Source organism: Oculina patagonica, chromosome 10 (assembly GCF_052425735.1).
Source record: "Oculina patagonica isolate OP01 chromosome 10, crgOcupat, whole genome shotgun sequence".
NCBI lineage: Eukaryota > Metazoa > Cnidaria > Anthozoa > Scleractinia > Oculinidae > Oculina > Oculina patagonica.
In genome coordinates this window covers 6,395,351-6,410,808 of record NC_135767.1, presented here as the reverse complement: position 1 = coordinate 6,410,808, position 15,458 = coordinate 6,395,351, and the positions used below count along the sequence as shown (strand labels likewise).

Sequence of the window (15,458 nt, the reverse complement as noted above, 5' to 3'; positions counted from 1 at the left end):
TGTGTTTAAGAGTACTGACACCAACTGACACAGAAAGGGACTTGTTGCAAGGCCATGTCGCAGGGACATGAAGCAGGGGCAAAAATCACATGTACACTCACAAGAAAATGTAAAAGGGGCATGTCACAACCCATATATGTCTCTCATCGTGTATCAGCACCTAATAATAGTATTACTGCAAAAATACACCTAGTTAATATATACCTCTTTTTATATTTACATCTACGAACCACTAAGTAGTTATGACTATTTAACGTTCTTCGCTAACACTAACACATTTTTCCGGCTCTAATAACCGGCCCACCCACCATCAATTACATTATTACTGGAAATTTTCCCGGCAAGTTAATTTTGAGACTTTGGTAGTGCAATATTAATATTCTAACGACAATACATTTTCGCGATTTTCCACAATTTTAAGTTTCAATTTTACCGATTTCACTGTCCAAATCACAGATTCGAATTCCCAGCGAGACTGATTTAAAAGTTGTAACCAAATAAAGTGTTGACCCTTCGTTTCCCTTGAGTCAAACGTAAGTTTTAAACTTGTTCAAATATGTGCTGATATGACAACTTAAATTTTTGCGCAATCATCTTTTTGAGGGACTTCTTTTTGCGCAACGCCACCTTCTAATACTGCGAATGTACACGCGCAATGACACGCTACACGCACGACACGCGAGATAATAACCGTATCAAAATATTTCACAGGGTAAAAAATATCGTTTATATATTTCTCATGTTTGTAGAAAAGGTAATAAAAAACCTATCCTAAATAGAATAATAGTAAATTTATCAATTACTGAAGTTGAAAACATCTTAACCCTACCCTCTTTTGTCGCTAAATTAAGACCCCACTACTGAAACTTTACTTATGGCTAAATACTTGAACGTTACTCATAATGCGTTTTACAATAATTACCGTAATAATCCGAAAATTAGCTCTGTGCTTATATATGTGATTAACACCCAATTCAGGTAGGCTTATTTTCTGGGAGGGCTTATATACGGGGGGGGGGGGGGGTTAATTTCGGATGGAAATTTGTGTTTCAAAATTCTCTCTTTCTATTTGGCCGTGATACTGTGCATACAAGAATACCAAATAATAAAACTATTTAAACCTAACGATATAACACCCAAAACAAGCCCTACAGTCGCTCTAAGCATTTTCTAACAACGTAAAAAAGCTCAACAATAGACGCTTATAGTGGGAAAAGTTAAACCTTTCTATAAATGCGCTAACTAAATATAAGCGCATGAGCTTATATTTGGGAGGGTTTAGTTTAGATAGGATTTTTTGCGCATGCGATTTCGGGGGGATTATTTTTGCAATTTTACGGCAGTTTAAAATGTCGTCCAGTTTCACATTTGCTGACAGAAGATATTCGTGGCCGACATTTTGGACATACAACTCTCCACATTGGATCATAAGTTGACATTTCAAGATTGTTACACCACATTACAGAGCTGTCGGAAGGCGCAGGAATACAAAACTACAATGATATATTCTTGAGGCGTGCTTTCAGCTAAAGCCTTGGTTTGGGGTGAGCGAGTATGACTGAAAAACAAAAAACAATATTAAGTTAAAATCTCGGTACGTGAGCACTGCTTAAGACATTTATACAGCTCAAAATAACGTGGAATTCAAACGCTCAATGAAAATAATGAAAATTTGCCCTTTTTAACAAAATAACTATTAATCCTTGATCGTACGGCGTGGTGACCTGAAAAATTCGTTATGAAGAGCTATGGCAGCGAGGAGATCAAGAACCAGTAGGCAGACAGATTTTAAAAAGAAAGTAACAACACTCGCCAGTCCCTGACCTGAAACCCCCAGGGGAAGAGAAGGAAGCGACGACCCACAAACAGCTGGCGACGCGACACAGATGCAGAGATTAGGATGATGGGTTACACCTGGCAGGAAGCTGTGCGAAAAGCCCAAGGTCGAGCTCGCTGGCGCGCTGTTGTCAATAGCCTATGCTCCATTTGGAACGATGGGCCTAAGCAGCTAAGAAGGGTTACCGTTAAACTCACTTTAGCTGTGCCCGACGTGACTTCGTCGAAACACTTGTCACACACTCGTACAGGTTTCTTGTTCGACGTAAGCGGCGCATTTTTGGACGTACAATCACCACAGTAAATTAACCTGTGGGGGAGAGAAAACAAAACAGAAAATTACGACAGGTTGTAAAAAAAATTCTTAAACCTCACGCCGCCATTTCGGATCTAATGGCGTCAAGTCACGTGTTCCTATTATCAGAAAATAGTTCCTTTGCTCGTTGCTACGTAATAAAGGGGAACTGGATGACGTCATAAGATCCAAAATGGCGGACCGTGGGAAATGTAAAATCCAATTTTTTTAATCAAGATTACTACTATTTTCCCTTTGTTTTCAACAATTATTTCACTTCAGAGATTACTTTCAACAATTTTTCGGCAATTTATTCCAGCAATAACTATCTAAACTTTCCTGCGAAAACCAGAAAGTGAAAAGAAAAGATCATCCTCGGAGACCCAGGGTCAGTTAGTGAGGGCGACGGGATTTTCGGGCGAAAGTTTACAAGAGTCTTGTAAACTTTCGCCCGAAAATCCCGTCGTCCCGATAAGCTGCCCGTCGCCCCCACTTACTGCTCCTGGGTCTCCGAGGAAGAGAAAAGATGTGATCGTACAAATATTAATGTATGTAAAATATACAAAAAGGTGATCTATTTACCCGCAATTTCTACAGTGGTGCTGAAAAAAGAAAAAAAAAAAAGAAATAGATTAGAAAAGAGAGCAAATGAGGCGTGAATGTCAGCTGATTTGAGGAGCGCCAAAAATAATAAAACAACGAAATAGAAACTTCTTTGACAAGCTGTATACAACTACGGGCTTTTTACGATTGAACAAGACACATAAAAAGAGATGAGCAACGCTGCTAAAGATCGAACCAACCTTTCTGATCGTCATCGAAAACAGTCTTTCACAGCCCTTGCAAGTTGAGACGTCAGCATCGCTTTCCCATCTCCTTGCGTTCTTCTGATTATTTAAAATCTGAAAATGTGAATGTAAAGTAAAACTAATGATCTTTGTTCTGCTCTTTTTGGTCTCGAACTTAGGCTTTAGATTAGAGGTTTGGTGAAAAAATCTCAAATCGCAAATGCGGCGGCCAATCAAAACAAGCATGCTATAATTTTCAGCCGATCAAAAACAAAACCAACATCACCTATTTTACTCTTTGATCGCGCTTGGCAAAAGTTGCCTGTTTTCCTGCTCTGTGCAGCGGTTGCATGTATTCTGCGCTTGGCACCAGCTGCTGGTTTTCCCGCGCTTGCCGGGCACTGGCTGCGTGTTTTCCCGCGTTTGGGACCGGTTGCGTGTTTTCCCGCGCTTGGGACCGGTTGCATGTTTTCCCGCGCTTAGCACTGGCTTGTGTTTTCCCGCGCTTGGTACGGCTGCGTGTTTTCCCGCGCTTGGCACCGGTTGCGTGTTTTCCCACGTTTGGCACAAGCTGTATGTTTTCCTGCTCTGTGCAGCGGTTGCATGTATTCTGCGCTTGGCACCAGCTGCTTGTTTTCCCGCGCTTGGTACTGGCTGCGTGTTTTCCCGCGCTTGGGACCAGTTGCGTGTTTTCCCGCGCTTGGGACCGGTTGCATGTTTTCCCGCGCTTAGCACTGGCTTGTGTCTTCCCGCGCTTGGTACGGCTGCGTGTTTTCCCGCGCTTGGCACCGGTTGCGTGTTTTCCCACGTTTGGCACAAGCTGTATGTTTTCCTGCACTTGGCACAAGCTGTATGTTTTTCTGCACTTGGCACAAGCTGTATGTTTTCCTGCACTTGGCACAAGTTGCATGCAAACGGAAAACCGCTTTATGTAAGTCTGAAAACACTGTCAAGAAGCATTCGTCTATACCTTACTACTCGTTTTTCGTTATACCTGTAACGACTGATTCTCCTGCGTCAGTTCCATCATCGCTGCTTGTGCATTCTCCACTTTCCTCTTCAGCTCAGCGTTTTCTTTTTTCTGTTTTTCTAACACCTCGTCCCCAGCGACACATCTAAAGAACAACAAAAAGCAGACACACCAGTTTACGACTTATTCCACAAACAAAAATCGTTGCTACTGGAAGATCTACAGTTCACAAACCTGGAAAAAGACTTCACTGTTCAAATTTGAAGGATAGATCTGGCTCCAGTTGTTCAAAGGATGGATAACGCTATCTAAAGGATAAATCACTATCCAATGAATAGCGTAGATTGTTTTGCGACACTTATCCACCAGATATAATCGAGATAACGATTTATCCGGGTGGATAGCGTTATCCACTCTTTGAACAACCGGACCCTACTTGGAAGTATGGAGTCGAATTTTCCCACGAACTTTGACCCGATTTTTCTTCTGATTCGTCACGCAATCGTGACAATTTGCGTGACACCAGCTGCCGGGTTCATCAATATTATTGGCGAGAAAACACTAACCTTTCTCGAATAAAATACCCTTTCTTGCGTATTTTCTCTACTCTTTGCGTTAGCGAAGTGCTGTTCTATGCATGACCAAAGCCCAAAGTGCTGTTTTCTGCCACTACGTAGTATAAGTTGTCACCAGTTGTCTACCTCTCATCTAGTTTCATGAACTGAGTTTAGAGAACAGTTAGTAACTTCATGACACATACCTTTCAAGTAGTTTTCTTCTCTCGTCCAGATTATTCTGAACAGTTGCTTCCAAAACTAAGTAAAGAAACGAAAATAAAATCATTCATGGTAAATGGTCTAATTCCAAAGGCATCTTCATTAACAAACTGCAATTTCTTACTGTCATCCACTCACCAGCAATTTCTCCTTTTAATTCGTCATTTCGTTTCTCGGCTGCTGTGACTTTTGCCTCAGTCTCTCTCGTCTGCTGTTGGAATTTCTCGGCCTCAGTCCTCGCTGCCGTGAGGTTCTCGTTTAGTGATGAAATCTGAATATTGAGCCTCGCTTCGGTTTGTTCCTTGCTCTTTTTAAGCTCTTCAAGCTCTTGCGTTTCGTTTGCCTGAAAATGCAGCGTTCTTGAATGAGAAAGACGTTTGGCTGTAAACAGTTAAGGCGTTTTTGTTCTTGAAAGCAAACGAACTTTCGAACCTTACGTCGCCTGTTAACAAACAACGGTATTAGCGTTATTGCTCACAGGCTGTTTAAATCGGCAAAAAGAGCCTAGTAAATGTTTTATCATTTTCTTTCAGCAAGCTAGCCTTTTGACTGCCAGAGCTGCTGTGAAACAAGTCTTATCTCTAAATAACCAACCTTTGCCAGGTTCTTCTTTTTAAATTAGCTTTTTAAGAACTATTCACCAAAGTGGAGGTGAATACTTGTTATAGTGCAGACTAAAACAGTGAGATAATATAAACCGAAAGGATGATTTATGACGAGTTAATTCCTGTCAAAGATTACAATTTTCTCGCGCGCTTTGCTCGGAGGTAAAGAATATTCGGAGTTTAACTAGCCAATCAGCGCGCGCCAAATACGCTATCCACTGTTTGAAATATACTAATAATTAATATCGAGAAACTCGCTAAAAAATGTTGAAAAATAAGCGATTCTATAGGTAATCCCTTTCGCGTGCATTTGTCCTTGACAACTGCCGATTTGTGGACGTCTCACGTCAGTGTATTTCTGAAATATGCTTGAATTCGATAGACCTCAGATTAAGCTTTTGCCAACAAAAGGCAAAGTGCCCGCGGGTCAATGGACAGCGGGCATCAGCATTTCAGAAAGCATGCGCTATATTGTTGTCGTTAAAAATGTATTACATAGTTATGTACCAAAAAGAAAATAAACAAATAGAAGGAAACTTCTTACCAGTTTAGTTTGCACGGCTGCAGTTTCTTCCTTCAGTAACAGTTGAACTCGTTTGGACACCTCTTTAGTTTCTTCGTGTTCCTCTAAAGACTGGCAATGGTGAAAACAAAAACTTTAACAATCTATAACAAAATTACTTCCTACAAGAAACAACAATTTATTCATTGGCGTAACACAACTTCTTGCATAGCTCAACGGCGAGAAAAACGTCCGGCTTTCATTTTTACTCTTACGAGTATCTAAGTTCTAAATGAAAACATAAATCCCAAATTTTCCTGTTATCAAGATACGTTGAAATTCAAACTGCTTCATGCTCACCTTTTTGAGTCCTTTTTCAGTGTTGTTTAGTTTGTTTTCCAGCTCTAACTTTTGCTTGATAAGAAGCTGCTGTTTCTCTTGAGCCTCTTGCAGCGCCTTTGATATACAAGAAAAGCATTTATATTAAATAGATTTAGCCAAGCCTAAAAGCGGAGCTCCCCGGTAATTTACTTTGCCCTTTATTAAAATATCTGAATTCACTGACCGTAGGCATAAAAAATAGTTAATGAGCCCGCAATCCAATAGAAAAACCATTTTTCGGTCAGCGGTCAACTTTATAAAAACGCGTTACCTCGATGAGTTATACACCTGAGCCCGTGATATGATCACGTGATACTGGTCAGCGGATACCTTGTATTGACAGCTGTCAATTGACCATAACTTGGATGCCCAGTAACAAATAGATGAGTGTTTATCTATTTCTGAAGTGAGCAACACCGTACGTACGACGCCGTACGCGCCCGCGAGCCATGCCGCTAGCCATTATGACCATGAAAACTCAAGTTCATGGTTTTCCTATTTCTGTGAATTTTCTATGGGTATGGGGCTCCGCTCTGCGGCCCTGCGGGCCGCTGTGGAGCTCCGCTAATATAACAATCATGTAACACGCTGTCTGTTTGGACGGTTAAATAGTTTGCAATGGTTTGCATTAGGTTTTCTCAACACCACTGTGATAAACCAGGGACCGCGGAGTGGGGGGGGGGGGAACCCAGGGACCACGGAGCCGGGGGGGGGCTTAGCCACCCGAATATTTCCGAAAAGAGAAAGACTTTCTAAGGGAAAAGTCTCAAAAGCCTCCCACTTCAAGTCACTAGTCAGCCCCCCCCCCCCCCCAAATTGGAAAAATGCTCCGCGGTCATAAAACAAATAAAAAATATGCACAAGTTAACATCAAGCTACTTAAGTTTGGAAGAATTAGTAAACAAATTTCGTTGAAGCAGCAATCCAAAAGTCAATAAGTGTAAATCAGTCAGGCAGTCAGTCAGTCAGTCAGTTAGCGAGTTAGCAAGTCAGTCAGTCAATCGGTCAGCCAGCCATCCATCCATCCATCCATCCATCCATCCATCCATCCATCCAGCCAGCCAGCCCGCCTGTCCGTCCGTCCGTCAGTCAGTCAGTCAGTCAGTCAGTCAGTCAGTCAGTCAGTCCGTCCGTCAGTCAGTCAGTCAGTCAGTCAGTCAGTCAGTCAGTTCGTCCGTCCGTCCGTCAGTCAGTCAGTCAGTCCAGATTAAAGGGCGGAGAAGCTAATTAGAGCCGACAGATGGAAATGTAAGTGTGCACAATACCTTTCCTGTCTTTTTCATTGGCTGGGACTAAAAACAACAACAACAAAAAGTTGCCAAACATTCTTTACCTTCTCCTTGGCTTCTTGTTCTGCTGCGAGGGTTTTCTCTACCTCTGCTATTCTTGTTTGCAATGAAACTCTAAAAGATAGGAAAATAATAAATTTCCAAGCACTTTAAAGTTCGTAACAAATTCTAAGCTAATGCTTTTGTATCATTTATTGTTAATATAGACTTCTACTACTAATACTCGTGCTTGATCCCAGTTTTGCGTGAGCTACAGCAGATGACATTCAAGTTTAATACTATTAGAGGTCGACTCTATGCGCGATGGTATAAACGCGATGGTTGTATTTAAGGGGTTTTTAAATAAGAAAATTAGTGATAACTTTTATTTGGGCAAAAAGAAATAGTCATAAAAAAGGGGGTGGTCGTGTTAACGGGTTGTTGTAAGGCTGGATTTCACTGAACAATCAAGTTTAGAAATTAGTCAATGGTGTTCCTTCTAGGTTATTGTAACTTATTTTCGCGGGAACTTTATTTCGCGAAAATGCAACGGGCATATTTCGCGGGACTTAACTTTCGCGATTTAGCCAAAAAATACGTTAAAAGCATTAAAATACGTTAAAAACGTTAAAAAAGGTTTTCGCGGGTTTTTAATTTCGCGATTTTAAATCGCAAAAAATTAAGTCCCGCGAAATTAAGTAACAATAAGGTTTATGTCTGTTTTTGTCTCTTCCATCCAAACCAAACATAAAGAATTGAAATTTAACCCGTGCATGGGTTTCAAATGATTATACTTTTGACAGTCACCCAACCTTTTTATAGCCCCTTTTCATACCACTTCGTGCCTTCACTATCTGCATGCCATACAGACAAGGTACATCAAGAACGGCATGTACTAAAACACGGAACGAAACCCTAACCAACAAATAAAAGCTAACCGCAAGCAAACCGGGTGAAACTAGCCGCAAGCAAAGCGGGGTACGGAGTAAAAGCTAACCGCAAGCAAGTCGGAGTGAAATAATGTGGTTTCGTTTCGTTTCAAAACGAATTGTTTCTAGGACTGTGCATGATAGATATATTGGTAGTCAATTCTCTCAACGGACACCTCTATAAGACGGACACCTAGTGTTGGTCCCGTCCTTGCCGTTTTCAGTCACTTTACTGTAACTAAACTCCCTATAAGACGGACACCTCTCTAAAACAGACAGTTGAAGCCGGTCCCGACGGTGTCCGTTTTAGAGAGAGTTGACCGTAGTATTTTAGTTACCTTAGCCCATTAAAAGCATCTCTTTGACTCTCTAATTCTTGTTCAAGGGAATCCTGACAAATAAAAATTGGTTAATTAAAACATCCCCTAAGCGTTACTACTACATAATTATTAGTGAATTTTCTTAGCCGGTTACTTCCCTCCAAATCAAATACTATACCTTTTCTTCTTTTGTTTTCTGTGTTTGTTCCCGTGCAGCCCTCAACTCGCCATCCAGATTCAATACTTGTGTCTCTAACGAATTCTTTGCCTGGCAAGAAGAAAAAAATGTCAGTTAAAGAAATAGGAAGATCTTAAGTTTTTACCTTTTTGATACATTGCTCTAAATTTTCAATACATAAATTAGCGAAAGTAATAAAAGACGTTTCGCTTCGCTAAAAACTATAAAACAGTCCTATAGTGTCTGGTCTTCTCACGACCATACTTTCAAATACGGTTGGGAACACAAATTTTAAGAACAAGTACAAATTTATGTTCATTTTGAAGAAAACTTCAAAATAACAGTTTATTAAGGTAGAAAAACAACAAAGAAGTAATAAAAAACTGAAAAGAAACAAGGATGAATAAGATTGAGACGGATTATGAACAACAAACTTACTTCATTGAGCTGTTCTACAGTTTGCCTCAAATTGCCCTCGGTTTCTTCCGCTTGTCTCTTAACTTGCCCCAGTTCCTCCTCTCCAGCTGTGACTTGGCTCTGAAGGTCCTGGAAACGAAAAAACCGGCTACCAATTAAGCAATGTTTTTATCTATTCAAATTTTCATATTTACATTTTTGGAAAGGGGGGATTAAAGATAGCAGGCTTTTCTCGTTATATAACAAACACAAGAGAGAGTGTTTCATCGCATTTCAGTACCAATTGTTTTTAACAAAAATGCGACATGAAACGCATTATTTTTGACGAACTTTGAGGTGTTTGGGTGTTTGAAATATTTTATCAATTTAAGCTAAAACTAAGAAGTAAACGGAGAAACAAAATCGTATAAATATCCTATAAAAAAATATCATTTCTAACAACACCAAAAACAAATTTCGAAGTTCCACTGAATTCCATTGAATCAAATAGCTACACCTGAAATTTTACTTATAGTTTACATGGTTCTTGTGAAATTCATTTTCTCAGGCTGTGATAAGAAATTGTTGTTGGTGTTATCACGGATTAATACTTACATCTTTAGCTTTTAAAAAGTGTAGAAAATAACGCAATAGGATTTAAATTATTCTGGTACTCGATTTTTGTCCAACCAAATTTAATATTACTCGATTTACTAACGGATTCCGTCTTAATGCGTTTGACATTTTTTTTTAATAACGTTACCTTGATATCGCTTCGAGCATCTTCATGTTCCTTCTCAAGTCGAGTTATTTTCTCTTGTTGTTCCTGTGAGCAAAATCGAGACACCTCAGCTATGAGCATGAGAACTGTTTTGTGCCATAACAATAACACGATTTCAACCGACGAACAAACGGCGTTTCCCGAAGTACCCAAGCAGTTTCCGACTTTTGTTGTCCAATCAACAACTAACATGAACATCGCTAATACTCCGAAAACAGTCACGTCAGTATGATGCAACAATAATACGTAACGCTGCTAAGCAACGGGATTTAAATGTAAAAGTGTATTTCAACCCTGACTGGTTCGCACGCGTCCAATCTTGTGTCACGCAATATTTATACTTCTGTGGTGACGAACTTGCGTGACAAGATAGAAGATTTGAAGTGGTAACGCCATTTTCGATTTGTTAAAGACCTGTGTCACGGCTGAGTTAAGTTTATTTTATTAAGTTTTGCCAAATACTCGCTATGAACCTTAATGTTTCCAAAGAAATTGCTTCTATGAGTTAAACGACAAAATCATAGCTTCATTACAACCAAATGTATCTCCCGGGCGTTATAACTTAAAGTTACAAGCAACCGAGATTGTCTTTGAAAACTGTTCAGCCCAACAGTATTTCGTAAACCCAATCACAATCCGTTTCAATCTTCGTCGCTTTTGTCCATCCGTACCTTCTTTGCTGTGTCAGTGAAATGTTCATTTACTGTTTTAAACGGTTATTTTTGTATTTCACCGAATTTGATGGTCATTTCCCATGCCTAAATTTGGCTAAAATCCGTGAAATAGTCCCTTTAATAGGAGATCGAAAGCACTTAGTTACCTCGACTAGGATTTGCGACTATTAACAGTTATTGAAACAATTTAAGCGATACAACTATTGTAGCAAACTGCATATATGATTAGCGAGACAGGGTTGTTCAGTAGTCACTTTACCTTAGAAGCTTTTTGCATTTTACAAAGTTGTGCTTCGTAATTCTTGCAACTTGCACATTCTTTTTTAACCTCTTCCTCCAAAACCTGTAATAAACAAAAACAGTAAAATAACTAAAGTAAAATTACAATTGATAAATAAAATCCAGTATTACAGTAAAAGCACAGATTTCCATCTTCGCCACCATTATAACCACGCGAATTTCAACAATGTTGCCACAATGTTGCATGACAAGTTGAAAAGGGCTTTTACGGGTATTAGACCCGGGCCAAACGTCGGACTTCACATGAAACCAACTAAACTGAGCGACTTAAGTTGATGATAAGTTCGATATTTGACTTAGTTGAGTTCGCCCGAATGAATTAAGATCGACCAACATGTTCTATCCGTTTGCTTCAGAGGGATAGAACGTGTGAAGATCGACTGTGGGACAAACGTCGATCTTTGTCATGAAACGAACTAAATAAATAAATTTCAAATTTGTATCTTAATTAAATTTTAGCCTCGAAATAGTCGTTCTCGCTGCTCTGAATTTGGTTCGACGGTCGGTTTGACGAATTATTTTCGACGTTTGACCCAACGGTCAAGCTTTACCTGTTTGGGTCGAAAAAAATTGCAATTTAGTTCATCTCATGTGAAGTTCGATGTTTGGCCTTGGCCTTACTCCCGTATTGTAGATCGCGGCAACAAGTTGTACAAAGTTAAGCTCATGTCTACTTCTCTTACGAGTTGTTACAACTTGCAAGAAATTGTTCCTCATTTTGGTTGGTTGGCCTTTATTTGTTGAGTGCTATTCTATAAAATCACCAATGCTGTTAGTTTCACTATGATCTAGCTAGCATATACTTAATCTTCTCAAAATGTTGTTCCCATCTATTTTTAAAAAATTCAACGATACCAACAGTTTTTTTTTTCAGCAAATCACCTACCTCAATTTTTCTCTGCATTCCGTTCATTCTCTCATCCTTTTGCTCTAAAGAAGTTTGCAGTTCACCAGCAATTTTTTCTTGCTCAGCAAGCTTTTAAACAAAATAAGATCAAAAAAGGTATAAGCCAAAATGATCTTAACAGTTGTTAAAGTAATCCTCAAATGATACTGCGATAGCTACTATCTTAATGTAACACCCAAATTCTGAGAACTAACACGAAAAGAAAGGTGTAGTTTTCAGAAAGGAGAATCAGGTGGCGCAAGATTTTGAACCAATCGCTGAGCGTAGTAGAGCAAAACCAAAGTACATCCGTATTACCTTCAACACTCAATTGATCGATAAAAACAACGGCCGATGTAAAATATGGCTGATCCACCTGGCCGTGGCAAGGAACTCCCGTGGAAACCCAGGTCGTAAGATTGAAAACTAAGTCAACCAATCAGATGCAAGACCAGAACTATTCACGACTTGGTCACGTGCGTTTTCCCGCGCTTGGAGCCAGTTGCGCGTATTTTCTTCCAGCTGTCATTGGTTCAATGTGTTCTTCATGTTTGTTGTGATTCGCCATTAAAATTACTTTGTTACTGGTTTTACGACACCCAATTGAAATCTAACATGTGTAGCTGACGGTTTAAATATAGTATACACAACGACTATTAGAGCAATTTTCAATTGAATGTCGAAGTAATTCGCGTTTGCTTTGATCCTGCATTGATGTGCTTTGTGATTAACTTAGGCCCCGTCCACACTGATCCGGGTAAATTTGAAAACGAAGAAATTTGAAAACGCCGCGTAAAATGTTTTCCGTCCACATTAACCCGGGTAAATTTGAAAACGGTACGCTTCATTGGTGAGCGTTTTTGAAAAGCCCCGTTTTCGGTGACCGAAAACGCCGATTCAGTGTGAACGGTTGGGTTAACCGGGGAAAAAAGATGCGTTTTTAAATTTATCTGGGTCAGTGTGGACGGGGCCTTAAAACACTCGCACACTTTTCGGAACCAATCAGAACTGAGACTAAAATCAATCGTGACTCACTCACATGCGTTTTCCCGCGCTTCGTGTCAGCTACAAGCAATTGCTTCGAGTTTTGATTGGTTCACTGGATTGTCTATGTCTTTTGTAATTGGCCAAAGTCTTTACTTTGGTTTTGGTTTTATGTCACTCAATCAAAAATCGCTCAAAAACTTTTCATTAAATAGTCGCTTCGAGTAATTAGGGTAGATTGAAAAGCAGCCTCAACAAAATTAAAACCAGGCTTAATGAAACACATGAGAAATGTAAAAAAGGTAATTTACCTGTTCTTGTAATTTCGTTTCCTTGGTACTGAATTCGGTTTCCAGAACTGTGATCCGTTTTTGGTGGGCCTGTTATAAAAAAAAAAAAATAATAAATAAAAAAAATAAGTTTTCACTGCCTTTGTTTTGTTGCTTGGTTCGAAATGAGGGTAGGGAAGGGGAATGGGAAAGAGGGTGTTCCAAACTACAGGGACGGTCGGTAAAGCAAAGAAACATCAACTTTACATGTAATAGGACCTAATAGAAATGTATCGGACTAAAGATTCAACTGAAATTTCGCCAGAATGGAACGTTTGATTTCTTAACATCCTGTCACAAAATCAAATTTGATGAACTGTAAACCACTTTCATCCGTGTAATCCTGTACTTCTTCCACAAAATACTCGTTCTATTTTGCTTTGTAGAATATTTTTATTTACTTTATTTGTATATTTTGTGGTTTTTGGCAATATAATTTGGGTTTTCAAACACACGCAGCATTTGTTGCGCACGAAGATTTTGTCTCCGAGAAGAAAAAGTGTTTTGGAATCGAACATAAGCAGACAATGAAAAAACAAGGCCGGTTTTTGTGCAAGTTCGATGAAATAAACACTGCATATATCGGTATGCCAGTTTTTAAACAAATATTAACTAAAAGGAACAGTAAAAGACCGCCCCGAACAACCCTTTCAGCTTCTGCACATAAATTTTCGGCCTTGAATCAGCGAAAACATCAATTTTAGATAACTCAATATTCGTATGTGTATGGTGGAAATTTTTAATTTTCACAATTCACAAGGATTAAGAAACGAAAAGACGACTGCGGGATATTTCAGGCTTATTTTTATATATATCAAACTCATTTTCACACGAAAGCTTTTGCAGTGTGTGAATAGATCTTCTGTTTTATTTTAAGATCAATTTGCAGTTCGTATTCCTCTTTACCTTTGACAGTCGTAACCATCCATTAATTTTATTAATCCATTATTAATTTTTAGTATTCCCTTAAATTTGGAAGTAATTTTGTATATCAGAAAAACGACTTAAAATACCGTGAAATAGCGCTCACTCTAATTAATAGTGACACAAAAATCTCGGAAATATGGAAATACACTCTTGTGAATAAACATTAGCCACTTAAATACAAACTTCCCCTCGAGGGAATCTTAGCAAATCGTCGGCTCCTCTTCAGCATTAATATATTATATAATATATATATTTTTATAAAGCTGGGCTGAGTTTAAGTAGGAGTCTTTCTTTCTTTTCTTTAACACAACGCAGCGCAACTCAACAAAACACGAGGACATCTGCTGTACTCGAAAGAACTACCAACTACATCAGCTCAACTTTACAACATATGCACTCTCAGTGACTAAGGTTCTATTCCAGAATTAATGAAAAAAAAAGATATGATTGTAGTCGAAAGGGTGAAAATAAAAATGCGCTTCACAATCTAGTTGGTATCAGAACTTGGTGACAGAATTAATTCCAGTTGAAGAACTGTTCTGAAATATACTAAAATAAATAACTTTCATTTTACAAAGTTTTTTATTCCCACTGCAGGTTTCTAAAATGAAAAAACTGTAGGCTGGTAAGTCTCGCATAGTTTATTTATAAATTGTCAAGTCTTGGCAGTATAAACAAATATTTGCCGTTTGCCTTAAATGGAACCACCCGTCGGTAGCATCCTGAAGTCAACACGGATGTCAAAACACGCTCTTAACATCACGAAACGACAACACGCAATTAACATCAAACATTGCATGTTCAAATTTTGAATTAACGACAGAGAACGTTTTGTCCTAAACGTCCAGTTAAGGCAACAAGTGAATATGTCGACAGCCCGTTATTAACTTGTACAGACGAAACTTTTACCTAGAAAGGGCATTTTTAAGATCCATGTTCAAACCACCTGCACTTGTCAAAATAAGCGGAAGTGTTTAGAGAAAATGAATTCTTGGCTAATGTCCACACTACCAAAATGCACAACAAAAATATTTTTTTATTTTGTCAAAAACAATAATCGACAATAAACTTTACCTTCACCTTTTCACAGGGATTTTGGAATTTTAAGCAGAGTGGAGCAAAGCAGAGCTGTTTTTTCCTAATATTATAAAACGTCCACTATGTTAATATACACGTTATTAGCACAGGTGGGCGTGTTTTCAGTGACATATGAAATCATCATCTCAAATAACAAAGAAGAAAGCTAATGTTATTTTCTTAAAGCTTTGGAACTTTCTCAACTTCAAGCACTCTCCCAGGCAAGCATAACTTTCTGACCACCCAACAGCAATGG

At 39.0% G+C, this 15,458-nt stretch overlaps 2 protein-coding genes across 2 annotated transcripts in view; one reads left to right on the top strand and one right to left on the bottom strand.

Moving 5' to 3' along the window:
• LOC144628323 (uncharacterized) overlaps positions 1-15,458 on the top strand; it is a 113,305-nt gene that overhangs the window by 63,744 nt on the left and 34,103 nt on the right. The window lies entirely within an intron of this gene.
• Positions 385-15,458, bottom strand: part of LOC144628276 (uncharacterized) — a 61,004-nt gene continuing 45,930 nt past the window's right edge. Inside the window, exons 28-44 of the mRNA XM_078486348.1 lie at positions 13,181-13,249; positions 11,886-11,975; positions 10,959-11,042; positions 10,008-10,070; positions 9,287-9,394; positions 8,849-8,938; positions 8,689-8,741; positions 7,487-7,556; positions 6,133-6,228; positions 5,815-5,904; positions 4,804-5,008; positions 4,650-4,704; positions 3,914-4,034; positions 2,935-3,033; positions 2,714-2,733; positions 2,035-2,146; positions 385-1,558 (exon numbers count right to left, since the gene is read on the bottom strand). Coding sequence (XP_078342474.1) covers positions 1,523-1,558; positions 2,035-2,146; positions 2,714-2,733; positions 2,935-3,033; positions 3,914-4,034; positions 4,650-4,704; positions 4,804-5,008; positions 5,815-5,904; positions 6,133-6,228; positions 7,487-7,556; positions 8,689-8,741; positions 8,849-8,938; positions 9,287-9,394; positions 10,008-10,070; positions 10,959-11,042; positions 11,886-11,975; positions 13,181-13,249 — 1,461 coding nt within the window. The 3' untranslated portion in view covers positions 385-1,522. The remainder of the gene's footprint in view (positions 1,559-2,034; positions 2,147-2,713; positions 2,734-2,934; positions 3,034-3,913; positions 4,035-4,649; positions 4,705-4,803; positions 5,009-5,814; positions 5,905-6,132; positions 6,229-7,486; positions 7,557-8,688; positions 8,742-8,848; positions 8,939-9,286; positions 9,395-10,007; positions 10,071-10,958; positions 11,043-11,885; positions 11,976-13,180; positions 13,250-15,458) is intronic.